The sequence below is a fragment of the Dasypus novemcinctus genome, chromosome X, assembly GCF_030445035.2.
Source record: "Dasypus novemcinctus isolate mDasNov1 chromosome X, mDasNov1.1.hap2, whole genome shotgun sequence".
Lineage (NCBI taxonomy): Eukaryota > Metazoa > Chordata > Mammalia > Cingulata > Dasypodidae > Dasypus > Dasypus novemcinctus.
In genome coordinates, this window is record NC_080704.1 from 135365916 (window position 1) to 135392945 (window position 27030).

General features: G+C 39.0%; 1 protein-coding gene and 1 pseudogene across 25 annotated transcripts in view; both read left to right on the forward strand.

Moving 5' to 3' along the window:
- The window catches only part of GRIA3 (glutamate ionotropic receptor AMPA type subunit 3), a 375939-nt gene that overhangs the window by 77316 nt on the left and 271593 nt on the right, over window positions 1–27030 (forward strand). For all 25 annotated transcript variants that reach the window (XR_011647907.1, XR_011647905.1, XR_011647906.1 and 22 more), the window contains one exon: window positions 16163–16402. Coding sequence is in view for 20 of the 25 variants with exons in the window: in XM_071213071.1 (XP_071069172.1) it covers window positions 16163–16402 (240 nt within the window). In the remaining 5 variants the exon portion in view is untranslated. The remainder of the gene's footprint in view (window positions 1–16162; window positions 16403–27030) is intronic.
- On the forward strand, window positions 5107–5669 carry LOC139438135 (large ribosomal subunit protein uL11-like; annotated as a pseudogene).

The following is a 27030-nucleotide window of genomic DNA, read 5'->3' on the forward strand; positions in this document are numbered from 1 at the left end:
CTGGGAGAATCGCATTACAGGACAAGGACATAGCAGCAGGAGTAAGAAGTATGTGAGGGATAGAAAGACCAACTAGACTGAGGTAGAGAGAGTTCCTTATGCAGAATTGTGGGAGATAATTTTGGCTAGATCATCAGGCCTAATTATTGAGGGCTATGGAGTAAAAAAAAAAAAAAAAACAAAAACAGCAAATACTCACTATTGAGCACTAACTATGTACCAGGCTTGGTGCATGCTTTCCAATGTGAATTCCAAACTGAAGAATCTGGACTGTACCTCACAGGCAATAGGTTCCCTAGGTCCAGTCACTGAATCCCAATACCAGAAGAGGACAAAGTGAGGTTCAATGGTCTCACTCAGATGTCCCAGGCTAACCTCCAAGGACTTAGTTGAGTTTTTCCATTATTAAGTATGCAGCTTCTCTCAGGCAATGCCACTGTTATCTGAAAATATGAAGGCATTTGTTTTGCATGGTATTGCACAAAGACAATTACAGGGGCCTAACTCCTCTCTCTCTTAGAGCAAATGGACAACTCTAACATGGTCAAGTGTATTCAGCAGCAGCACATAAAAGTTACAACTCACTACATGACCGAGCAGCAAAGTGCTAGAGCAGGCTGCTAATGCAGTCTACAGCTGAAACTGCATTCCACAAGTTTTATGTGTTTACTTAATTTAATTCTAGATATTTCTAGCTATTTTTAATCAGATTCTTTCCCATGGAGCTAGTTAAGCACTTTGGGAGACAAAGTCTTACTTTCAAGACACTAAGGGAGCCTCTGCAGGATCCATGGAAGAAATCTCAGCTGCTCTGTGTTACTGCAATAAAGTAGAAATTAATTTGAATCATGTTCCGCACCTTCCCAGCTCCCAAATGAATTAAGTTCTAAAAGAAGATGTATAATCTGTCTAGTACTAGTGCAACCCATTATAGCACGTGAGTCTAGGCTGGACCTGAAGGATGGTACAGCACTAAATCTGACCCATTTCCATGCTCGTGATTCTGTGGGAAGACGCATTCACAATCCTAACTTGAAAGTTCAGTAACATATATTCCCCAATCGCTTTCATCTGAGACAGTGGGAGCATAGACTCCTCCAACCCCCAGCTCCAGATGACAATTCAATGGGACTGCAATTGTGTGGAGGGTGAGTTCAGATGGAGACTCTAAGGGTCTAGGGAGCAGGGATGGACTGGGAACACAGAAGAAGGAATAAAAGAAGACTTCTGCAGGAAGTGATAAGCAGAAGGGACAAAAATATTGTAGACCAAACAAGGGCTAGGATTGAGATGGGGCATGGAGCTACAATCGTGCAAGCTAGTAAAGAAATACATTTTATTTCATGACCCACAACTCACACACATACATCTAATAACCAATAAAAAGTTCCATGAAACAATATTTACCCTTACTACACATGATGTACTTTCATATTTTTCTATTCTATTTCATTATTTTTTTAAATGCTAGGTCGTATCTCACTAAATTGATTTCACAGCCCATTAATGGGTTATAACCTGCAATTTTCAGAATACACTCTAGGGAAATGGAGGGAGGATTAGTTTTCCTTTATTGTTCCCTTTCTCCCTTATCAACCATAGACACTGGCCTGGAACAAGTCAGAAGTGAGGGCAAAAAAAGGACTGCAATATGTGTGGTGAAGGTGGGTTCCAAGCAACAAACACATGGAGAAGAGAAAGTTGGAGGTAGAGTGGGGAATGTGAGGTCATGTCACTGGGCCAGCTGGGATTCCCTGGTGGGAAGTCACTTAATATGGAACTTGAAAGCAGAACCCTACATCCCCATCATCTGGCACAATACTTGGTGCTGTTCAATAAACGTTCAGTAAATACACATTTGCTGAATGATTCACATAAGTTAGTTGCTGCTAGAACATACATGTCTTATAAAAACGCTGTAAAAATTACTACCTACCCTTGGCAAATAGCAGTGTAGGCAGAGTTTGTCCTTATCAGTTTTATCCCTCCTCTTTGTATCTGACTTAATATCATTCAGCACTGCCTTCAGATGGCAAAAGACTCCCATACTGAGGTGCCCCCAACTGGAAAATCACTTTTTTAGGAAATAACTTAGACATTCAACTCTTTCCTGCCTCTCACTACTGGCCCTCAAAATTTACCTGACCTTCATCCTGTTCCCTCAGTGCCTTGCTCTCAGAGTTAATCTGACAAACCAATTCATACTGAAGTAGTCAGGAATAATATGACCACATATTCCCCTTCCAGTCCACATTTATAATTTAACAGGGAACTCCATCATCCTAGCCAGTAGAGGTAGATATTTCAAAACTTATTGTAGTCAGTGAGGAAGGCAACTGAAGGCAGAAAATCCTTCGAGGGCCCGTCAAACCATACTATAAAACAGATTCTTAATCTGCCTACACATGGCTAGTTTCCTTTAACCATTAAACAAACACCCATGCAAAAAATACAGAAACTTGCTAATATAATGCCTAGAACAGAATTAGTAGTGAATAAATGCTGGTTGAATCATAATGTAAAACATTTAGGTGGATAGGCTCAGGAGATAACTTTAATAAGAATCTTCCAGACCAGTGCTGTCTGGGATGATGGAAATGTTCTATGTCTGCAATGTCCAAAGTGGTAGCCACTAGATTATATGTAGTCATTAAGGCCTTGAAATGTGATTAATGTGACTAAAACTGAATTTTTAATTATATTTAAGTTCAATTAATTTAAATTTAAATAGCCACATGTTGTTAATGGCTACCATATTGGACAACACAGATCTAGACAGTCAATAGACTTAGGAAACACATTTTAGGTGTGCACCTGTCTGTCATTGGTGCCCTTGTTAAAAAGCTCGGCCTTTTTTCTAAATTATCCTAGAGACATGGAGTGCCTCTATTCCAAGGGATCTTCTTCTTTGTCTTTGGAAAAAGGGATATGGGGGATTTATGTAAGCCAGTTTCAGAGGGATTTTTCTCAGATCTGTGCTGGAGTACTTGTCATGTCCAATCAAGGTACAATATGACCCTGCAATGTACTGCAAGAGCCACTGAGGTTCACCTGAGTATGAGCCTTGTGATTGACAGTATGAACACCTCCGACTGGACTTATATGGCACAAAGTTCTGCACAGCTCCAGAACTTCCTCCCAAACTCAAAACTGGGAATTATTTTCAAATAATCCAACCAGTGAAATTCACGTTAGAAAAAATGTCTTTAATTTAAACTTGCCTTTTTGGTTTAGAGGGAAAATGGATTCTTTGTTCTTTGGGGACAAATCAGAAGGAACTAAGGGTATACAGATTTTTAAAAAATTTCTCCCCCCTTGCCCTGCCCCCCCGTTGTCTGTTCTCTGTGTCTATTTGCTGCCTGTTCTTCTTTGTCCACTTCTGTTGTTGTTAGCAGCATGGGAATCTGTGTTTCTTTCTGTTGCATCATCTTGTTGTGTCAGCTCTCCGTGTGTGTGGCACCATTCCTGGGCAGGCTGCACATTCTTTCGCGTTGGGCGGCTCTCCTTACAGGGCGCACTCCTTGCGCGTGGGGCTCCCCTACGCGGGGGACACCCCTGTGTGGCACAGCATTCCTTGCACGCATCAACACTGCACATGGGCCAGCTCCACACGGATCAAGGAGGCCTGGGGTTTGAACCGCGGACCTCCCATGTGGTAGACGGACGCCCTAACCACTGGGCCAAGTCCGCTTCCCCATATAGATTTTTAATGAAACAATTAAGTGAATTGTTTCATATAACCACCATTCCTAGGTATTGTGAAGATGTCTTTTCTAAAATTGCTTCCCATCAGGATTGCACATGGGAAATTGTATAAGAATGTTTTCAGTTTCTTTAAAGTCTACTAACAGGAAAGGATGCTGAGGACCACAGACTTCAGGAGCTGATAAGGCATCATTTATTCTATCTGTAAAATGGGAAGGTGATTTGCTAACTGTCAATAAAGGGCAATTTATCTGTTTCTCCATCTTAAGTGATGACACACTGCTTAAGTCAGAGGGTTAGAGAGGAGTAGTTTCCCTATTTATCTGGTGGCTCAGTCTTTACTAGAGGACACTTCTCTGTCTGATTATCTCTTTCTTCTCTCAGGATCCTTTTCTTTTTTCACTTCCTACCCCCCAAATTGAATGATAATAGATAATGGTCACAGGTGACAAGACCAGGAAAAAAGAAAATCATTCCAGTTATTTTTTTCTTAGATCCAGGTCTGTTAAAGTATCTGAAGAACTAACATCAGTGCTAGGAATAATCAATATTTCCTGAACTGCTAATATATTAAATATACATTTGGAGCAGACTGAAGAAATTTAGCCAAAAAGTATTCATTACCCATTAGTTGTCATCCTGGAAAGTGTAGGGGTTAAGAATGAAGTACCTGCCAAATGATTCTGTTCTTGATCATGTTATCAGTGCTTTGTCAATAACTTGGATAATGCTACCCAAAACAGGGTGATCAAATTTATAAATGACACATAACTGGGAACAAGAGCTAATAAACTTGTCAAGTGAACCAAGATTAAAATTAAGGCCAGTATCACCAGAGGTTCTGAGGTTTGGGAGAAGGGAGAATAGGTGTAATATGAGTGCATTTTTGGGACATTGGATTTGTCATTGCAGTTATGGATACAGGCCATTTTATATTTTGTCATAACTTACTATTGTGTGTGGGACAGAGTGTAAACTATAATGTAAACTGTAGTTCATGGTTAGTAGCAATGCTTCAATATGTGTTCATCAATTGTAACAAATGTACCACAATAATGAAGGATGTTGTTAATGTGGGAAAGGGTGGGAAGGGGAGGGAATGGGGCATATAGGAATCTTTTGTATTTTTATGTAACATTTATGTAATCTAGATCTTCTTTAAAAATAAAAATAATTAATTATTTTAAAAAATAAAACCACATACACACAAAAGAGAGCCCAAGCAGGAGTGGCTGTAGCTCAGTGTTTGAGCGTCTGCCTCCAATGTAAGCAGGAGTGGTTGTAGCTCAGTGTTTGAGCTCCGCCTCCAATGTACAAGGTCCTGTGTTCACTCCCTGGTACTTCATTTAAAAAAAGAAAGAAAGAAATGAGGCCAAGTGGCTTTTGTCTCAGAGGAGGCGAATGTGCAACTTCCTTTGGTCGTCCCGCATGCTGGTTCATCTGTCACCAGCTACCTCTGCCTTGCCGCCCAAGTTCTACCCCAATGAGATAAAATTTGTGTACCTGAGGTGCGCTGATGGGTAAGCCAGTGCCACATCTGCCCTGACACCCAAGATCAGCTCCCTCTGTCAGTCTCCAAAAAAGTTCGATGATGACATTGCCAAGGCAACTGGTGCCTGGAAAGATCTAAGAATTACAGTGAAACTGACCAGTCAGATCAGACAGGCCCAGATTGGGGTGGTACCTTCTGCCTCCGCCGATCATCATAGCCCTTAAGGAATCACCCAGAGAAAGGAAGAAGCAGAAAAACATTCAGAACTGTGGAAATACCGCTTTTGATTAGATAGTCAGCATTGCCTGACAGATGGTAGATGTGGTGCCAATCTTCAGTCAGAGAACTCTCCAGAACCATTAGAGAGATTCTGGGAACTGTCCAATCTGTGAGCTGCAATGTTAATGGCCGTTACCCTTATGACATCCTCGATGACATCAACAGTGGTGCCGTGGAATGCCTTGCTAGTTAAGAATTACAAAGGAAAATATTTTAATAAAGAATCATTTGACAAACAAAAAATGAGCACAAGAGAATGGGTCTAACCTATAAGGACATTGCAAACGAGTAAAATTCTATATTTAGATTTTAAAAGTCAATAACATATATTCAAATTTGAGGGAAGCCTAGTTTGTTAGAAGCTCCTGAATAAGATACCTGAGACACAAATTCAAGACCACAAACCCAGTAGAAGACTAAAGTGGACTAGTTGGTTTTGTTTGTTTATTTGTTTGTTTGTTTGTTTATAAAGGCCAGTGCCATCTTAGGCAGCACTGACAGATGTGTTATGTCTAGTTCAAGAAGGAGAAAATGGCATCAGTTCATCAAGTTCACTGTCCTCTGGATGGGTTCCACCACACTTATAGTGTGATGCACAGTCCTAGACACCAAACACATACAGTGATATTTGACAAACTGAAACACATCCAGAGGGCCATGACCAGAGTGGTGGAAAGACTGGGAACAACATCATATGTGTAAAGAACAGTTGGTGCTGAGGATGATTAGCCTAAAGAAGAAAAGGCACAGACAGATGTGATACATATCTTCAGATGTTTGAAGTCCTGCCATAGAGAAGAGGGAGCAGAACTTTTCTGTGCAATTAGGGCAAAAAGAAGGATCTATAGGTGGTGAAACTAAATTGTACACTTTAAAATAGTTAATTTTACGTTATGTGAATTTTACCTCAATTGAAAGAAAAATAGGTGGTAAAAGTTACAGGGAAGCAGATTTAGTTTCTATATAATAAAATCATTTCTAATAATGAGAGCTTTTCAAAAGTAGGAGTCAGTGCTTTTGTAAGTGATAAGTTTGCCATCATTGGAAATGTTCAAAAGGAGACATAATTCTCACCAGGTGGATCAGACTATGGAGGGGATTCTTGCACCATTGGCAAGATGACCTAGGCCATCATACTCAGTATTAAGAGTCTGATGCTAAGGAATTAAAACAGATTGGGAAATAAAAACATATCTTCCTGACAGACAGAAGATCTAAATATTTTATGATTTTAATGTTTATAAAATAGTTCAAACATACAGAAACTAATATAACATAAAATCATTAATTAGCATTTTAGAATAATTTTTGTTTGGGGGCCTGGTTCACACAACTCATCTACAGCATGGGCTATAAAATTATTAAATAAAATGGCTTTCAAATGTCATAAATAATAATACCAACTTAAAGCTATTATCAGTCCATGACAAATCTTTGAACTGATTCAAAGGCATCATAAGGGTTCATGACTTTCCTGCCCAGCTTTAGAAATTGTTTCATTGACTGTGACTGGAGCATTGGATCAATTAGTTTTTCAATTAAGAGTTCTGCTAAATCCAATGTAAAATGAATTGTAAGTCAAGACAGGCCCCTGACTACTTTACATGATTGATGGAGATATGTAGGAGAATGACAGGAGCTGAGACTGGGAAGAATGAGGGTTCTGTTATTATGAAGATAAGGATTACTGGAAGCCAAGAACGAATACTACTTACTCACTGACACTTAGGGGCTTTTGTAATTTTCCAATGGAGGAATTCAGATATTATTTCTTTTTATTCTCAGGACATCCATGTGAAGTGTGCAGGACAGGCATTAATATTTCAAGCTTACAAGTGACAGACCTGAAGCTCAGTGAGGTTAGATCACTGGCCCAAGGCCACCCAGTAAATTAGGGGCTGATCCACATTAAAAAAAAAAAAACCATCCCAGTGCAAAAGCACTGAGAAATAATTTTATAATAAAAGATATCATTTATCAGTTGAGCACATACTATATGAGTCATAAGCACTTCACACATACTCATTTAATCCACAAAACAATGCTATGGGGTGAGTACTATTATCCTAATTGTTATAGATATGAAAATGAGATTTAGAGAAGTAATTGGTCCAAGACTGTTTGACCAGTTAATCTGATCTCAAAAATAAACTCTGAATCTCTCCACTTCTCTTCACCTCCTTTGCCACCACCAAAATCCTAAATCACATACATAGACTACGGCAATAGCATCCCAGTTTGTCTCCTTGATTTCATTTATGTCCCTTCAAATCTATTATACTTTCCATATAGCAACCATCTAAATATAAATCTTTTAAAAACATAAATTGGATCAGGGTATACTCATGATCAAAATCCTTCAAATCTTTCCTCCCATGGCCCATAGAATAAAATTCAAATTCCTTTTGAGCACCCTACAAGGTCCTCAATGACTGGATTCCTGCTTCCTACCAGACTCTTTTTGTACCATCCTCCTCTTCACTCACCACACTCCTTTCAGACTAGTCTTCTTTCAGTACTTCAAATGCAACAAATACTGTCCTACCTCAAGGCCTTGTCACGTGTTATTCTCTCTGCATGAGACACTCTTCTATTCTCAGCTCTCAGCTTAAATGTCACATCTTCAGATAACCTTTCCCTGACCTAACCTAAATTTAAGTCACTTTGTTATGTAATCTCATAGCACTCTATATATTCTCTTTGTAATATTTGTCACATGACAATCACTCATTGCTATGATTATTTTATTAATGTCTGTTGCCAACACTAGACTATAAATGCCACAAGGGCAGGAATCCTGTCTATTTTACTCACCTCTGTATACCAGCCCCTAGAAAGAGTTTGTCACACAGTAGGAATTCAAAATTTATTTGACGAAGGAATAAATTAATGAATAAACAAAAAATTCAAAACCCTGATCTGAGACGAAAAGGGACTAGAAGGCATTCTCTTCCCCTGACCCATTCCAGCATTTTTTCTGCCATTTCTGACACTTCTTTGGGAGGGTACTTTGCACTTACAGTTGCACCATGAATTTTTTAAAATGCATATGTTCGTATGTTAATGCTTGAATTTGCAAGCCCTTATATTCAAGTAGGATCAATGTTGATAATGAGTGTTTTCTTTGCCAACATTTAGATACATACCATGTAATTGCAAAAATAACTAGTTAGACTGTTGGAAGGCAGTGTACTCCTGAGAGAAGAACAAAATGTTCAAGAGAATTAGCCCACAGATGGTAATTAAACCATGGAATCATCAGCTAGAGAAAGGCTTATACCTTGTTCTGACTCTGGAATCTGCAAATGCCTGCAGTGGTTACTAGAATCCAAGACCAAAGAGTGTTTGGGAGTGGGGGGAGGGAGAGTCGGATTTCTGTGATCCCTGGGAAGGCATGAACTAGATATTACCTACACCTACCCCACCACTTCAATCATTTTTCCAATTCCCACTCTCTTACATTCCCACGTTAAACACAAGTAGGCACTTAAAGAACAGAGCCAGGAGGGTAGCTTCCTACATGGAGGTCTTTGAAGAGGTCTAAAATTGCCACCCTTCCTGAATTTCTACCATTAAAATCACTCTTTTGGGACCTTCTAGGTAAGTATGCATTTTCACTGGGTTCAAGCCTGTTTTCTGGAAGGAGTAAGTCATGACCGACAACTGTGATTCTTGATAAGGGGTGGCCAAGAGTTTTGTCCCCCCAGAGAACATTTGGTGATATCTGGAGATATTTTTAGTGTAACAACTGAGGAGGCACTATTGATATATAGTGGGTAGATGCTAGAGATCCTGCTAAATATCATAAAATGCCCAGGATAGCCTCCCACAGCAAAGAATTATCTAGCCCAACATGTCAAAAGTGACAAGGTTGAGAAACCCAGAGCAAACCTATCAGCAAAAATGCATTTATTAGTTCATTAACAACTATTAACTCATACACAGGGCAGTTTCTTACAGAAATGAGAGTTGGGAGTGGGTATATTTTGATTGGACAATTGGAACAGAAAAGAGAAAGAGTAATCTTACAGCAGTGCCAAAGATAGGTTGAGAAAAGATATTGGAAATAAGGGAGCCGTTAAAACACTGCTTTCATAGTCTTAAGAGAGAGCAACTGAGAACTTGAACTGAGGATGAACAAGAGCTAGATACACACATGCTGTAGAAGTAGAATTGATGAAGTGTCACAAAAGCATGGTACAGGGCGTGAGGGAGAAAGGGAAGGAAAAGATGACCCTAAGACTCTAGCTCGGGGAACTGGAAGGAGAATGGTATATCAATAGCAATAGTCATGCAGACCTGTGGTTGGAGATTGGTGATGGAGAAATGATGATATGATGAGTTGGTGGTGCCACAAAGTGAGGTTGTCTTATGAGCAGTAGGAAATAAGGATCTGGAGTTCAGAAGTGTGGTTGAAGCTAGAGATATCTACTTGGAAGTCATCCACATAGAGACACTGAGATATGAAATAAAGGATTGCCCTTCCTACAAAAGATCAGTTGTCAGCCTTACTCTGACATATGCACACATATTTATGCATACATACATACATCACAATATATACACAGAAGTTTCTATTTCATCAGGCTGGAAACTTCACCATGATCCAACACCACAGGTTTAGAAAGTACTGAACTATATGATATCTTAAGGTCCCTCCAAGTTCTGAGTTTCTTTGAACCACTGGAATTGTGGTACTATGGTATTACTTGAGAACCTTCTTGTTTGTATCTCTATTAGTTCCTTCATAGCTATATTTTTCTTCTTCCTGCTTGCTTCAAATGTGATCATTAAGTCAGCAAGAGACTTCAGTTTCCTTTTCCCTCCTTGATTCAAAAGACTGTGAAAAGTGTTCTCTAAATGATATGCCTTATTGTTATTCTGATCTTTAGGGTAATCAGGTTGTATGACATTTTTGTAATGATGCTTTCTGGAATATAGGTTATGTAATTAGCTGCAACACTGTACCTGTCCCAACACGACAGAATCAGGGACTATAAATAAAAGTGTGACAGCTGGCTCCAACCTTGCTTGTCACTCACCATTGAAGGGAATGCATCTGGGAAACTATACTACAGTCCCCCAAAATCCAGGATGTAGTCATAAATGACAACCTCAATGAGGATTAGGTGTTTCACCAATGGGAAGAGATGGAGATAGGCCCTCTTGAGAAGCAGACAATATAAGATATTTCATACTGGGAAGGCACAGAGGCCCCAGGTGGAGATAGCATTTTACCAACATGAAGGCATTATATATACAGGGGAAGGGACAGAGGACAACTGCACATTCTTGAACCAAATTAGTAGGTTTTCTTTCTTAACCCATTACTACCCAGGAATGAAAATAAGAAAAAGCCCCAAAAGAATGGAGAGGGAAGGTAAAAGAGAAGAAAAACTATGCTACATGGGGACTCAGTGTGACATTGAGAGTCATGGTTTCTATGGGGAGGATATAAGAAGCCAACAGAGGGCAAAGTATGCTACAAAGAGAACTGGCAAAAGAAAAGAAACAAAGACAGACTATTTAATTCACAAGGTATATAGGAAGCATTGTGTATTTTTCATGTATCATTTCATTTAAACCTTACCTAATGACATTGATAAAAAGTAATACTTATCACTATGATATTCTTTATATTTTACTTATCCCATTTCTTGTTTTTTCCCCTTCACCAGTATTTAATTTCCAAGAAGACAGTCTATTCTGTATTTCCCAACACTTATAATAGTGCCTGGCACACAGTAGATCCTCATTACGAATGTGTTGCATGAACAAGTAGCTACCACCAATTGAGTATCTATTATATGCTAGGCACAATGAGTGCTTCTCATGAATGATCTCATTTTAACTTTTACAGCAATGTTGAGACAGGTACTATTATTATCACAATTTTACAGATGAGGAAACTGGATCAGAGGCAGAGAGATATTAAGTAACTTGCCTAGTAAGCAATGGACTAAGCATTTTAACCTAAATGGTCTAACTCCAGAACCTGGCTATGTAATAACCATCCTGGCTGAGAGAGGTTAAGTAACTTGCACAAAGTAATGCAGCTTATGACTGGCAGAGACATGACTGGAACCAAAGTCTGCTGGTCTCAAAAGCTTTTGAGAGGTGGAGGCGCCTTTGGGACTTAGAGTTGCCCTGGACGGTGCTTCAGGGGCAATCACCGGATATTGTAAATCCTCCCAGGGCCCACTGGATGGAATGTGGGAGAGTATGGGCCATGATGTGGACCATTGACCATGGGGTGCAGAGATTCCCAGAGATGTACTTACCAGGTGCAATGGATGTGTCATGATGATGGGAGTGAGGGTTGCAGGGGGGGGGGGGGAGTGGTGGGGTGGGGATGGTAGGGTTGAATGGGACCTCATATTTTTTTAATGTAATATTTTTACAAAATCAATAAAATATATATATATTACTTAAAAAAAAAAAAAAGCTGTGGCTCTTATCTCTGTACTACATGGCTTCAAAAGATTGCCAAAAATGTTTCTTCCATTACAGTTTTACCAAGGACAAGTCTTCTGAGGTGAAAAAAAAATGAGTGTGGTTCATTTAGGAGTCAGATAAAGAAAAGAGACATTCTTTAAGAGTCAAGAGTCTCAAAGGATCACCTATCTGCCACCTGCTCTCATTGTTGTATTTGGGGCTGGAAGGAGCTGAGGGAAGCAGCCAGTGGATGAGTCATAGGAAACCCCTTGGAGATCCATCTATGCTACCTCGGCTAAGAGCTAGGCATTGAGAATTAGTCACTTTCATGCCAGGTGAATCTTGATCCATGCTGCCCTAGAGATCCCTGGAGTAGGGCTGGTATGGGAGGTGCTGACAACACACTTCTAAGAGACTGGTTTATAATTCATTGTGTGACCTTGCACAAGACACTTCCTCTCTTTGGGTCACAGTTTCTTTATGATAGTGAAAGATCAGACCAGCATAACCCCGGATTCAATCAGAAGAGGTCCAGTTTGTTTCTTATATACTAGACTTTTCTAGATAAAACGTAATTTCAAGAAAAGATTCCACTAAAACTTACGCTTGAAAACCACTGAATAAAATAATCTTTACATTCCTTCCAGTTGAAATATTCTAAGAATCTAAAACCATAACCACTGTCCTTGGGTCAGCTCATGTTTCTCATGTTTCATGCATCCCTATTTTTCTGCAAACAGGAACAAGCACAAGTACCATACTATGAGAGGCTATTCAAAGGTCTCCTATACCCCAGTTTCTCTCAGAGGCTGTTAATCTTGCTCCATATGTCAGTTCTCTCCCCATTGAGTTACTCTTCTCCAGGACTTTTATTTTTCTGTGTATATATTGGGGCATAGAAAGAGGAACTGTACACAACACTCAGTATTTGTAGGATAGCGATACTTCTGTTTTATATGAAGGAAGAAGAATGTTCATTGGTTTTCTCCTAACACTCTTCTTGCTAATGTCCACCATTGTATGCCTTCCTTTTGGACCACAGTAGCAATCCCTTAGTATGCAGGTGATCTATAATATTCCTAAGTCCCTTGCCTAAGTCACCAGTAGCTACAAGGCCATCTTGTAGGCTTAGTTTAGAATTGTTTAAAATTTTCAGTGGGTTCCCTCACACTTGATCACCCACAGATTTTATAAAGTCTTTTTTTTTAATTCTTTCTGCTTGTCATCACAGATAGGCTTAAAGATTTCACTGGGTATTCCTTCCTATAGACAATTCATAAAAATCTTACCTTGGTGCCATATTCCCTTGTTATAAAGACTTAAGATAAGTAAAAATAACAATATATTGTTTAGGACAGTGTGTTTGTATATTTTTTAAAGACCAAGATAATGATAAATAAAAAATTCAGGATAGTAATCACCTCAGGATGGGGATTATTGAGGCAAGAAGATGGGATAGGGAAGGAACATATAAGTGGATATAAATTATAAGTAATATTATAGTTCTTGGATTGGATGATTGGTTTGTGGGTTTGAATTATATTCTAAATAAATAAATAAATGAATAAAATTTGAAAGATCAATATATTAGCTAGTAATGATTAATTAATTCGATGCCCTTGAGGTTCAAAAAATGATCAGAATAGCAATACAAGCCTTTTATTTTATTAACCAGAATCTCACCACCCTAACACACTTACATTTATTTTCTATTTCCTTTCAGTCTGTTCAAAGGCTTTCTGGAACTCTTAAGTAGTTCATATCTACAGCTTTCCCTCTCCAAATTTATTTCACCTCAGTTTGGGTTCTCTTTGTTGGAAATATGTTGCATTTCCCCCAAGAGGGTTTTTTTTGTGTGTGTGTAGTGTTCATGGACTCTTACCTTTCTCTTGAGCCTTGCATGCAATTTGGTATACATCGGAGAATTACCAGCTAGCTATCTTTTGAATCTTTTGTGGTGAAGAACCATGATGTTCCAGTCTCATGACCATTAGTATTAGGGTAAGTTTTTTCTACAGTTGCCAAATAAAATACAGGATGCCCGGTTATATTTAAATTTCAGCTAAACAATTAATAGTTTTCTTTAATATAATAATTCATTATTTATCTAAAATTCAAATTTATCCTGTATTTTTATTTGCTAACTCTGGAAACCCTATGCAGTTTTGGCTAATAAATTATTCTTTATTATCATTGTTTGGTTTGGTTCCCAGGAAGTGTGAATTTTGGAGTCAGAAAGACTTAAGTTCAAACCCTGGTATCTTTGCTTAAGAGATAAAACATTTTAAAGTCTCTGAATCCCTATCTATAAAATAGGAATAATAGCAATACCTCATAAGTTTGTTGTGAAATGTTAAATGAGATAATATTTACATAATACTTAATGCCTGGCACATACTAAGTACCCAGTGGTTGTTATTATTATTAACAATTTTATACAGAATATTATGTGCACCAGCCAAGAGATGACTTGTTAGTGCAAAACTCATTTATAAGGTTAATATGGGAATGGGACTCTCCTTATATCTCCCTTGCTGATGACCAAGGCAAAATGTCATCTAGACACTTCTTTTTTGTTTTTGAGTACTTTCTTTGCTCTCCAGTCCTGAAGTACCCCAGACTCATTCTTTAGTTGGTTTTCTTCTTTTAATATAAAGATTTTTTGCTTGTGTGTGTGTGGGGGGGTTGTGTGTGTCTCTGGGGGTCACTTAGAGTTCCTCAAATTGTACACTATTATTTCCCCTGATGAAGATGCTTAAGTGACTGATGATCACCTTTGAAATGTTACCCTCAAGCCAAAGACTAATGAGTTTGTCTGATAAAAGGGAGGAGCCCAAATCAACACAGACTTAAGTAGAATGCATGGAAAGCAAGATACAACAAATACTAAGAACTCTGTTTCTCACAAGGTCATGAAATGAATTAGATTGATTTTCTACTTACCGTCATCCTACTTTCAATGCTTTCTTCTTTTTGGTGCCTAAATGCCTTTATTGTTTCTCCTCTGAGGGAGGATTCCGGACACTACACATTCTCTTCTGAGACCCACCTATCCTCATCAAAACTTTCCCATCTGTTTTCCCATTCATCTTGGCATCTAATCAGACACATTCATTAATCTTAACATGTTAATGGTTTAAATAGATTCTATTTAATTCCCCTCCCAGGTCACAGATTTTTTTCAACACACTAAACCTAAAGAAGTAAGCCTTACAGTGGCATTTAGGAGATCCTCACAGATAAGAGAGACTGTGCAGAACTGTGTAAATCACACCCCTTATCACTTGTGCTTATGTTTGTTTTGCATGAATGAAAGTGAGTGGTGGTGCAGATAATCTAAAGATCATTTCCACTTCGTTTGGGAATGCAGCACGTGATGTTGTTGTAGCTGATTTGCCTTGCTAATTATGTTCTACTGAAGCTAATATTGAATTGGTTCAGTTTTTACGCTCCTCTGGGCCAGAAGGGGAAAAAGGTGGGTGGTGCGCCTGACTTTGAAGTGAAGGAAAGCTGACAAGGACAATGAGGGTAACATGAAACTTCTATACATGGGCTAATGTTGTTTAGAAGATAAATGCAAAAGTATGACAGAACTTTGCCAGTTGTACATTAGTAGAATAAGCAGCCACCTAGTCCATGTAACTTACTGGGTACTGAAAAACTTGCCTTCCCATGGCCTGCCCAGAATCTGAGAAAATCTTCATTAGTAGCCTTAAAGGCCTTAATCATAATAGAACTAGTTAAAACATTATGCAAACTAGAGAGGAGTAATGCATTTCCTAGTAGACACATTAGCAGTTCATCTGACTAAATCATAAGTCATCATAGCTAGAAAAAGCAATAAAGGGGTGGGCACAGACAGTTGTGCCTTGATGAGGGTATGGCTAAACTAAGAGTCTTCTGGGCAACTAAAGTGAAAGCACACTAACACTGAGTGCCCTGCAGTGAGGTAGAAGTTACTGAAAGAGGGTAAGTCAACCTTCTCCTCCTAAGTACACCCATTTTTTTAAGTTTCCTGCTCATGGTGGACAGAGAACATGCGACTGAATCAAATAAATTCTTTACTTTCTTATTTTTCTGCTGGGCAACTGGGCTTTCAAGGGCTTCTAGAAATCTCCAGAGTTCTTGGTTTTCTTTTGAAGCATGTAATTTAGAGCTAATGCCTAATTTTGCATTGTATTTTTAACCCTACATGTTCTAGCAGGGACAATGGGGCTATTGAAATTTCCCTCTCTTTTTTTTCCATTGCAGTCTGCTCCCAATTCTCAAGAGGGGTGTATGCCATATTTGGATTCTATGACCAGATGTCCATGAACACCCTGACTTCCTTCTGTGGGGCTCTGCACACATCCTTTGTCACGCCCAGCTTCCCCACTGATGCAGATGTACAGTTTGTCATCCAGATGCGCCCGGCCTTGAAGGGCGCTATTCTGAGTCTTCTGGGTCACTACAAGTGGGAGAAGTTTGTGTACCTCTATGACACAGAAAGAGGTAAGAAGTGGCATCTGATCTCTTTGAATACTCATGTAACAGTGTTGTTCAGCCTTCCTCAATTAGGTTTCCCTTCTCTTCCAATAAATAAATTCTCATTTTCTCTTAATTTTATTTGATATTCAAAATTAAGATCAAGACCAAAAATTCAAAGCAATTTTAATTTTATAATCCAATTTTTTAAACTATATGTCCTCCCTTTCTGAATCTGTACGGAGATTTGGAGTGACATCTTGGTTTGAGAATCACTTGTTGAATAAGGCCCCCTATCAAAAAAATTATCTGGTCTAAAATACACAGAGTAAAAACAGTTTAGTGTAAAGTGGAAAAAGGCTTAAACTGGAAAGTTTTAGAAAATTAATCTTGTCAGAGACTATTATTACCCCCATTTCATAGGTGAGCAAACAAGCCCAGAGGAAAAAAATGTGCTTTTCCACAAAGCTGTTTAACCACAGAGCGGGGGCAGGGGCCAACATCTCCTGCTTCCACAGTTTGTTCCACAAAGACCACATTAGGTCTTCAGCTAACATGTCCCCAGCAATTACCTGATGGAAATAATGAGTGGAGACTCACTAAACCTAGGCTTTGGGTATGAATGCTCTTTCTAATAGTAGTAAAATATGTTGAGCACACACTCTATCAAAACAGTCTCTGTAACTAAGGTTCTGATATTAAACAGTATTCAGTAAGGTATATTAATTAACTAGCTAAAGCACACACATCATAATTTAGCTAAACATTCTGCTCCAAAATTCAGTTATCTTTAAGAAGTTCCTCAATAAAAGCAAGAGATCCTATGGCCTTGAGAGTCCATAGGATGGTGATACTTTATCAGTTGTTTGCCTGTACTTCTGGTCCAGGATGTTTCACTGATTTAGGGAAGAAAAGAACAAAGGGAATGCCTGTCTGTGCAAGGGGTGCCTGGAGAGGAGGTCCTCCTTGATAACTTAAAGAACTATTTTGTACTTGGGATCTCAGAGTACACTTAACTCTCATTCTGCTGCATCATCAAACACTATCAGGAAATCCTAAGGCCTGTATTTCCCTATGATACATACTTCCAAAATGTTATCAAACTTCATGAACCTGAACCATGACACCAAAGTTCTAGTCTAAGCTCTGACATTAACTAGCTCTCTGATGTTGATCAACCTCCTGAAGCTCTCTTGACCTTGATCTCCTCATCTAAGTTGTGTCCCTTCTTAATGTAATATTCTATGATTCTATGATTTTTGAGATACTATACAAATTGTTACCAACCTCCTATGATCCACTCAATCCTGTGATCGATACTGTATACAATATGGTTCCAATGAGGGTGGACAGAAAAAACATTCATGAAACAATTTGTAAACAACACAGAACAGTATCAAATTGAATGCTATACTACGTGGTACAGACTCTGGTTGCCATAAGAATTGTGAAAGGGGAGAACTCCAGGAAAGTGGAGTTGCCAGAGAAGAATTGCTAGTGTAGCTAGGTTGAAGGAGAGGTAAGTTTTGGATTGCAAGAGAGAAGAGAGGTGGGTTTTTGGGTAGAAAAAAGTGAACAAAGGGCAGAGTCAGTGAGAAGTGCTATGTGTTCATGCAGAGACTTATCCAACTTTGGCATCATAATAGTTTGAACCTTTAATTCACAATTTGCTAAATTTTAATGTATTTCACTTCTCTCAAACACTACTATTTCCATGCACTGTGTACAGTGTAATGTAGTGCATAGGAATATAATTTTCAAAACTGAAGTGAGACGTTTGTAAATCAGGAAGTTTCTCTCCTGAAACATTTTAAAAACTGAATATCAATTCTACTAATACTGTAACCTCCCAGCTATTCAGGAGCAGACAATCCAATTAATATATTTTCTCCTCTTTTCTCCCTTGACTCTTCTCTCTTCATTAGTTTTCTGTTAAAGAAAAGGAAGCAAAAGTCCATCTTTTCTCATTTCTTATTTCTGTAACTTTTATTAAACAAACTTGTTTAATAGTTTGGACAACTCTGTGGTCTTGGAACCAAAGAAACCTCCTTTCTGATTCATATGTGTTCATATTTTTTCCACTGCAGCCATTTAGCTGATGCAGCTCATCTGCTTTGCTTAAGAAATACTTTCCATAAGCTTTTATACTCATTCCCCCTTGGAAAATCTATCTAAAACATAGCACCATCACCCTGTTCAAAATTTTCAATGGTGTTCTATTGCTCGCATTGAAAAAAGTGTAGTCCATTCTTAAAGACTCTATATTTATGCCTCAACCAACAAACAAGCCTGTTCTCCCTTTGCTAACTAAAGAGAACTTTCCATCTTCCACTGTTGCCCAAATGTGCCAGAACCATGCCTACCTCAGCAATTTCACTTCTAATACTAACTGGAATTCTCTCCATCTTGATTATGAAAGTCCTTCCCATTTTTCCATTTTTCAAAACCCAACTCAAACTCTGTCTCCCCAGGTGGCCTTTTCTGACCACTCCAGCTCACAGTGATTCATTCATTCATTCACTCATTCATTCAATATGTGCTAGAGTTACAGTGATGAACAAGACAGACATGGTTCCTGTGAGAACTAAACCAACAAATAAAATGATTACATACTTATATAAGGTGCTATGAAGGTAACAAAGAGACTAGATGAGACCTAATTCAAAAGGGTTGGCTAGTGAAGGCTTCATTGACATGGGGTCATTTAAGCTGATAACTAAAGGGTGACAAAGAGGCAACCATGTGAAGAGTAGAGGAAAAGAGTGTTCCAAGTAGAGAAAAGAGCAAATAAAAAGGCCGTATGGCAAGGAAAATCTTGGGATGTCTGAAGAACTGAAAGAAGACCTGTGTGGCTAAAAGGTAGCGAGGAGGCAAAGAGTAGCATATGATGAGACTGTAGAAGTAGACAGGAGCCAGATAAAAGTCAGAGAATATGGACAGGAGCCATAGTAGAGTTTGGATTTTATTCTAATGGCAATGGATGAAAATCCTCCAATCCTGAATTAGAGGATTTTAAGAAAGGTAGTCACATGATATGATTTAAGTTTCTGTGGAGAGTTGAGTGTAGTGCAAGAATGAAAGGAGGGAGACCAATTAAAAGGCTAAAGTGGGACATTCCCAGGGAGAAGAGGAAGATTCTACTTGGTTCCTTAGATTGTCAAGAACCCCAGCCTAGAATTCAGTAAAACCTTCCCCTCTTATCCCTGATTCTTGCAGCATTATTTCCCAGTTGGTCCACACCCGGGCAAAAAGACATCCTTTTAACAGTTAGAGAGGAACAGTTACTTAAATGATTCCATGTCAGTGTTGTATTTATGGTTTTGCAATAAAATGACCTTTAGGGGAAAAAAAAAAAAAAGACTATCATAGTCATTCCGGTGAGGGAGAGGGAAAAAATGGGTCGAATTGAAATACATTTTGGAGACAGAATCAACAGGACTTTGGGACAGATTTACTGGTGGATGTGAGGGTGAACAAGGATTTATGGATGACTACTAAGCCTTTGGCTTGAGAAACTGAGAGGATGGTGCTCTTTACTGGGGTTTCATTCACATGGCTTTAGCATAACTGATTTCCACTGTTGTTTCACTGAGTCTACTCTACACTTTCTTAAGCCCTTCTCTCTGGCCTTACAGTAAACATTTGAGTAACCCTTAGACTTATGCTTTGTGCCTCCCTTGGTATGTAGCACAGACTTAAGCACATGATTGGTGCATTTCAACTCCCCAATTGAATGATCAAGAATAAACTTGTTGGGCTGGAAGAAAGAGAGTGATGAAGAGAAAGACAGGAAAGAAGGGAGGGAAGAAGGAAGGGAGTCTTAAAATTCCTGGAAAAGTATCTATTCTGCATTTTCTCATTTTTCTACAATTATAATTTTCTGTAATTATTACTAAATGCTTTAGTAATAAAATTATAGGGATAAATTACAATAGTAAAATATAATTTCAGAATATTTTGCTACCTAAGAGAAAGCTGGAAGACAAAAAGAGCCAGAAGGGTGCTCCTATAATTACTTCAAATAAGCTAAATATATACATGATATTAGTCCACTGTATAAGGGCAGGAATGAGTGAAAACCTGAGACATGGTTAAATATTTTAGGTCATTTAAAAGATTTATAGCACAATCAGGGAAACGCTATCTCTCTGAAAATGTGAAACATTAATAGATTTCAGGGATTCATTGGCTGTGCTTTGATTTCTGTCTACAGAGAAAAGTCTGATTTCATGTTTTCTGGTCATCACTTTGCTTAGTTACTAATCTACCACCTTGGTTCATTAATATAAAATTGAAAATCATGCACTTGGTGCTTATATACATAAAGGATAAGCTCTTAGAAAAATTTTGAGATTGACTCACTGTGTCATCTGCCCCCTCTGTGCCCTCTACTCTTTAAATACACTCCTTTTCCTTATTTTCCCTCTACTCTTTAATGACACACTTTTTACTTATTTACCAGGACATGTGTCTATACCTGCCCTCCCTGGCAGGAGTAAAGCCTTGCATTGTTTCTGTCCCAAACTGCCTCTACACCTCCATATAATTTTGCCTGCCCTGCATCTAATTCCCACAGATTAATAATTTCTCTGCTAGTGACAACAGCTCAGCTGACCATCTCATTTATGCTAATTTACCTATGGCTATTAGTGACTTGACATGTTAGTGCAACCAGGGGAGAAATTTGTATTCAGACAAGGGCCTTCTGTGGTTAAGAAAATTTAATCCAAAGTGTGGCTTTCTAATTCTGGGATCCCAGACACCACGAGTCCAGTTTGTGAGGCCCTTTGTACACATGCTGTCTTATCTAGAGAGCTTTAAAAACATACCAGAGAGGTAGCCACCTCTTCTGGTTTTCTACTAGATCCATCTTTTGGGTGCAAGTAATCTAGCCTCTCTGTTTTGCTACATTTTCCCCAGAACAGCGACATACTTGAGAACTGCAGCCAGACTCTACTGTGCACCTGACAACTCTCCTTGGCTTCAATGGGCACAGCCCACAGAGATAAAAGAATCTGGCCCAGGCTCCGGCTCTCAGCTTAGATAATGAGATAATAGCTCTGGGTGCCCTTTGAGGCAACCAGTCCCTACCTTCTTGCCAGTGTTCAATAAACTCCTGCTGTTTCCCATTCTCAACTTGAAACTCCCTTCTAAGTTCCCAAGTAACTCTCTGTAAGTCAACAGCCTTCTAACAGGCCTTTCTATTTTCTCTAGAAGATTGTGTCAGGAACCTGGGCAAGTGTAGCAAGTAGTCAGTCAGTCAGTCAACAAGCAATTATTTGGCATTCCTTAGTGCTAGCTTTGTTAGGTAACTGGTGGGGATCACAAGAACAGAATTAAGCTCTGTCTTTGACGAGTTGACAGTCCTTTAGGTATAATATTGAATTATCACAAGGGCCTGGAAAAAAATGGATTTTTAGACCAACTGCTTCCACAGCCACCAATGACATTTGCATCCATTATGGCAGGTATCTTGCAACAAAGTTAAAAATTAGCCAGATAGTTCAGAAGGTAGAAAAAATGTTGGAAGGTACTGAAGGGCTTAAAGGGGCTTAAGAGGCAAAGAACTTCCCCGAGACAAGAGGGGAAAGGCTTTTGCTTAGAGGACTGTGCATATTATCAGACTGGCTATATTTGGAATCTACTGAAAAGACAATCAGATCTTCAATTCTTCACACCTTCCTGCATACTCCCTTCACCAGCTATTTATATAACCTATCCTCATCTTCCATCCCAGTCTACTTTCCCAAATAAAGTGCATAGTCACACATATCCCAATACCAATCAATGGCACAAATCAACAAAGCCCCATCATTGTCATCTTCTTATCATCTTATTTTGATAAGAGTAGCACCATTTGTTGAACACTGTTATGTACTAGGTCCTGGGCTTATGGTTAATCTCATGTAATCCTCATAATATCTCTACATCTTTATAATTGAGGAAACTGAGACATAAAATTTTAAAGTGATGGCTTCTAGGGTCCAAACTAGGAAGTAATGAAACTAGAATTTCAACCCATATCTGCCACATTCCAAAGTTGATGTGTGTTTCACTGGTTTGACACACTGATAAACTTCTAAAATTTGATAGCAGCTATTACCTCTTCCCTTAATCTTTCCTTCAACTATTCTTCAAAACAGACTACCCAGGCCCTCCCTATTCTGGTTGTCTTTATATGGATGCACTCCAGTTGGTCAATTTCCTCCTTAAAGTGTATCCACAAATGAACACAATAGTTGGTGGTACCAGATAACCAGGGACCCAGGTAGGCAGGAGATCAAAAATTCAGATTAAGAGGAAGGTGAGTAGCAGAAATGAAGCTAGGGAAAGGGCAGAGTTCTAAAGTCAGACAGATGGTGGGTTTCCTTATGGTGCACACCAATAGAGTACTGTGCTGGAGACCTGATTCTGAGGTGAAGGGAACTTATATATTCCTCTCTAGGGAAGTGACCATTTCCAAAGCTGAACTGGCAGGTCCTCAAAACTAAGGAGATTTATCTGCTTGTAGAAGAAAGCAAGCAGAGACTGATGGTACGTTCTGCCATGAGTACTTGGCAGGAACTCTAGACAAGGTAGCAGTTACCTTGATTAAAAATAAAAGGACACTTATGGATTTTTTCCCTCTACTTTAAAGGATGTGTGAAGGTAATAGATGGCTTCAGTTCTAGTCCTGTCCATTTGCCTTTTGGGAAAATCAAGGCCAAGAGTTTTTATTGAAATTCAAGCTACTTTTTACATCTGAATAAATTAGGAAGGCCCAGAAAGTACATTATCTTGTAAGAGACAAATACCGAATTCCTCTGTCTCAGAAGCAATAATCAGGGTTGACAGTACCTGAGACATTTCGGTAGTTTCTGCAGCCTGCTTAATCTATTGTGATGAGTGTCCAACTATGAGAGCATCTTGAGAGCCTGCACAATAGTAATAGTGAATGACTACTTGGACTGGATTATGAATAAAAGACTGTACATATGTCTTTAATGAGAATTTCATTGAAAATGAAAATACTAAAGCTGTCATATATTTTAATATTCGACTTGCATATCCTTGACTGCTTTGGGGCATAAAAAGAGAAAGTGCCAAGCAATTTGTTGTCAGCTCTTGAAATAAATTATCATTTAAACGCTTCCTCTCCACAAAGGTTATTAGCTTAGTAGCTTGTTCCTGGGGTTGGACCATCAGTAGGGGAAAAAAATCACAAGACATTAAACTATCTTACCAAAAGCTGAATATTAGTTACTGTGGAAATTGTTCTCTCAGTATCTTAACATATTTTTCCATAGCTCTCCAATGCTGCAGCTTATACTGCAGTGACTATTAATAAATACTGTCATATTTTACAGCTGTCATGTAAAGCTGAAAAAAAGCTTCTCTGTGATTAGATCCTGTTTACTGTAATATTTCCAGCTCAGACTCAGAAAGGCAGTTTTCCTATAAAGGTATTTTCCATAAGTAGAATATTTCTCTAACAAATGACATGACTAATTTTAGTGTATCCTTAACTCCTTGGTGGCAGTGAACTTGAGGTTGAATTGACTTCATAGTCAGAGATACATTTCTCTCCAGAGATGCATTAAGCTAAAATGTTAAATTTCCTCTCTGAGGTTGTACTTCATATGCAGAGATGGTGCTACTGTCAGGAGATGTGCTTTGAGTAATCCCCCTCCTCCACAAAAAGGCAGATTTGCACTGGTTTATCCACCTCATTTTGTACTGTCTCTCTTGTGACCGATTGCTTTGTTTGCAAAACAGCTGGCCAGGATTTAAGGTAGGAATGTTACTACAGTGGGTCAGCTAGAAATTCTGCTTCCTGAACTAAAATGTCATTGTATAAGCAAAATAAGTAGATCTCCAGCCCCCCCCCTCCCCATGATGCATTAGTTATTCAGAATGGTGTTCACATCTTTGAAAAAAAAGGAGGTAACAGCTGGCAGGATTGCTTTTGCTCTGACCTTCCACTGCTTTTCATTGAGCTCCTTAAGGAATTAACTCTTACTAAACTGAATATCTAATTTTCCATTAATGAGTAGTCCTTATGCCATAAGGGATTAGCTGAAGTGGGTGTTCTATAAATTTTGGATTTGAACCTAAGAGGTCTTTGGGAAAATTCTTTTTAGTGCCCTTTGAGAAAGAGAAATACTGTGATAGACACTTGCAACTGTGACTTTGAGGTTCATCCTTTGGAGCCCTTTAGACAACAATTAAAGCCAAAGCAGGGTTGTTGTGGCTGTTTAAACAAGAGAATGCACATTAAGTGTTTAGCACCAAGCTAAGCACAGTAATATGCTCAATAAATTTCAATTCTTAATATTTTATTATCATTATAGAACAGTGGTCTTTAATGGGGAAGGAGGAATGTCTGGAGAAGTTTTGGTTGTCACAACGGGGTGGGGGGAGATGTGTGCTTCTGACATCTAGGAGGCAGAGGCCAAGGATGCTGCTCTACATTCTACATGCCCAGGGTATTTCTCCCACAACAAAGAATGACCCAGCCTAAAATGTCAATAGTAGCAAGGTAACAGCTGAAATAAGGAACAAATGGTTACAGACACTTCTCAAGGGCTTATCAGTGAATCAATCTAGCATTTACTGTGTGCCTTCTACTATGCCTAGCTCAGTGCTAAGAGCTGTGTTCCAAAAATAGGAGGTAAAGTCTTTGCTTTTGAAGAGGTCAGAAAGATAGGACAAGGTTAATGAACATGAAGCAAAACTAGTACAAAACAGCATGAGGAAAGAGCTCAGATTGTATGATGCAGACTTTTTAAAAAGATTTTATTTATTTATTTATTTATTTAATCTCTCTCCCTCATTGTTTGCACTCACTGTCTGCTCTCTAGGTCCATTTCCTGTGTGCTCGTCTTCCTTTTAGGAGGTGCTGGGAACCAAAACTGGGACCTCCCATGTGGGAGAGAAGTGCTTAATCACTTGAACCACCTCAACTCCCTGTTTTGTTATGTCTGTCATTGTCTTTCTTCTTTGTGTCTCCTTGTTGCATTATCTTGTTGCATCAGCTCACCATGCCTGCTGGTCACACCAGTTCACTGTCTTGCTCATCTTCTCCAGGAGGCACTAGGAACTGAACTGGGACCTCCCGTGTGGTAGGCAGGAGCTCAATCACTTGAGTCATATGCATTTGCCTGTATGATCCAGATTTGAAGTACAGTGGGAGTCCAAAGAAGAGAGAGTTCACAAGAAGCAAGCTGGATTGGTCGGAGTAGGCTTTTTTCTGCACCTACCATAGAGCTGCTACTCCTAACAATGACCTTGCCTTGATTTCTAAGGCCAAGTTGGTATCTAGAACCAAAACAACATGGCATTCCTCATCAATTCTCCCAAACATTAGAGCTCAGGACAATAACACAATGAAGAGAAAAACCAAAAAAGAAACAATGTTCCTTTTACTAAATGGAAAACAATTACAGGGCTGTTGAAAATAGGCAGTAAACAAAGGGAGGAAGGGAAATACTGGCAAAATTCCATTTTCCCAACTAATCCTGGAGCAAAAGTGCTATTTGTAACAAAATCAACAATGCTCTCTCCCTCTCTCTTGCAGTCAAACACATTGTTTGACATCAACATGGCTACACAGGGTGCCTTAGTAGTTCAGAAACCAGGAGATGAGAACGCAAAATGGGGAGGAAAGGGGATGAGAGGTTAAGGTGGAGCAAAGCTCTCCCTCCACCACTACCACCACAATCTCTGTACAGCACCTTCGCTCAGGGGGAATGGGGACCACAAATAGGACTTCTTCCCTCCCCATCTTCCTGAATCCCTTCCAGTCAGTAAGTTGCCAGTGCTGACTGCTGTCTTGATTTGTAGACTCCACAAACGATCTGATTAATTCTTTGGTGCTAACTGCCTCAGTGGGCTTTCTTGGCAGTAGAACAGAGGCTAATTAAGATCATGTCAGGCAAAGAAGCTGGCAGGTTATGTTCCTAGACTACATTGAACTTTTAGAGGATGCTTTAACTTCTCCACAGGCAGGCAATACTTGGCCAGGCAATGATTCCATTGGAGTTTCTTTCCACCAATTCCTGTACCAACAGGATGCCATTTTGCCCAGGATTTATATCTTTCTCCTTGGAGTATTTAATTATCAACCAGTGTTCACTTTCAATTGCATTTCTTCAGTTTTCTTTCATTTGAATTTTTAATATGTTTGTTACAAGGATAACAATAGTGAGGTCATTTTCCCCTCCTAAATCACGTATGTGTGAGAGAAACTATATATGTAAATGCGTGACTTACCAGCACAGATCTCACAGAGGTGAGTTTAGGACAAATACAAGGAAGCCCTACTTTTCACAGGATGTATGAAATGGAGGAAACATATGGAACTTATAATACCATGTAATGGATTAGACTGAAAACATAAATAGCTTTTCCTTCCCCTCAATAAAGATTTAGATAAATTCATAGATGACAGACTCATAATGAATTAAATGAAACAGATATTTGGAGATTTCTCTAAACTGAGGGTGATACAAACTACACAGTAGATTTTGGGGGCCATATTTGCCTTCCTGTGGACAAGTGGCCACACAGAGTACTTACTATTCTATGCTCTAAGAGTCAAAGATAAAGTCAAGAGTCTACTATGTATCAAGGGGTGGGGAGGAATACTCAAAAATAGAAGGAAGTTCTCCATTAAA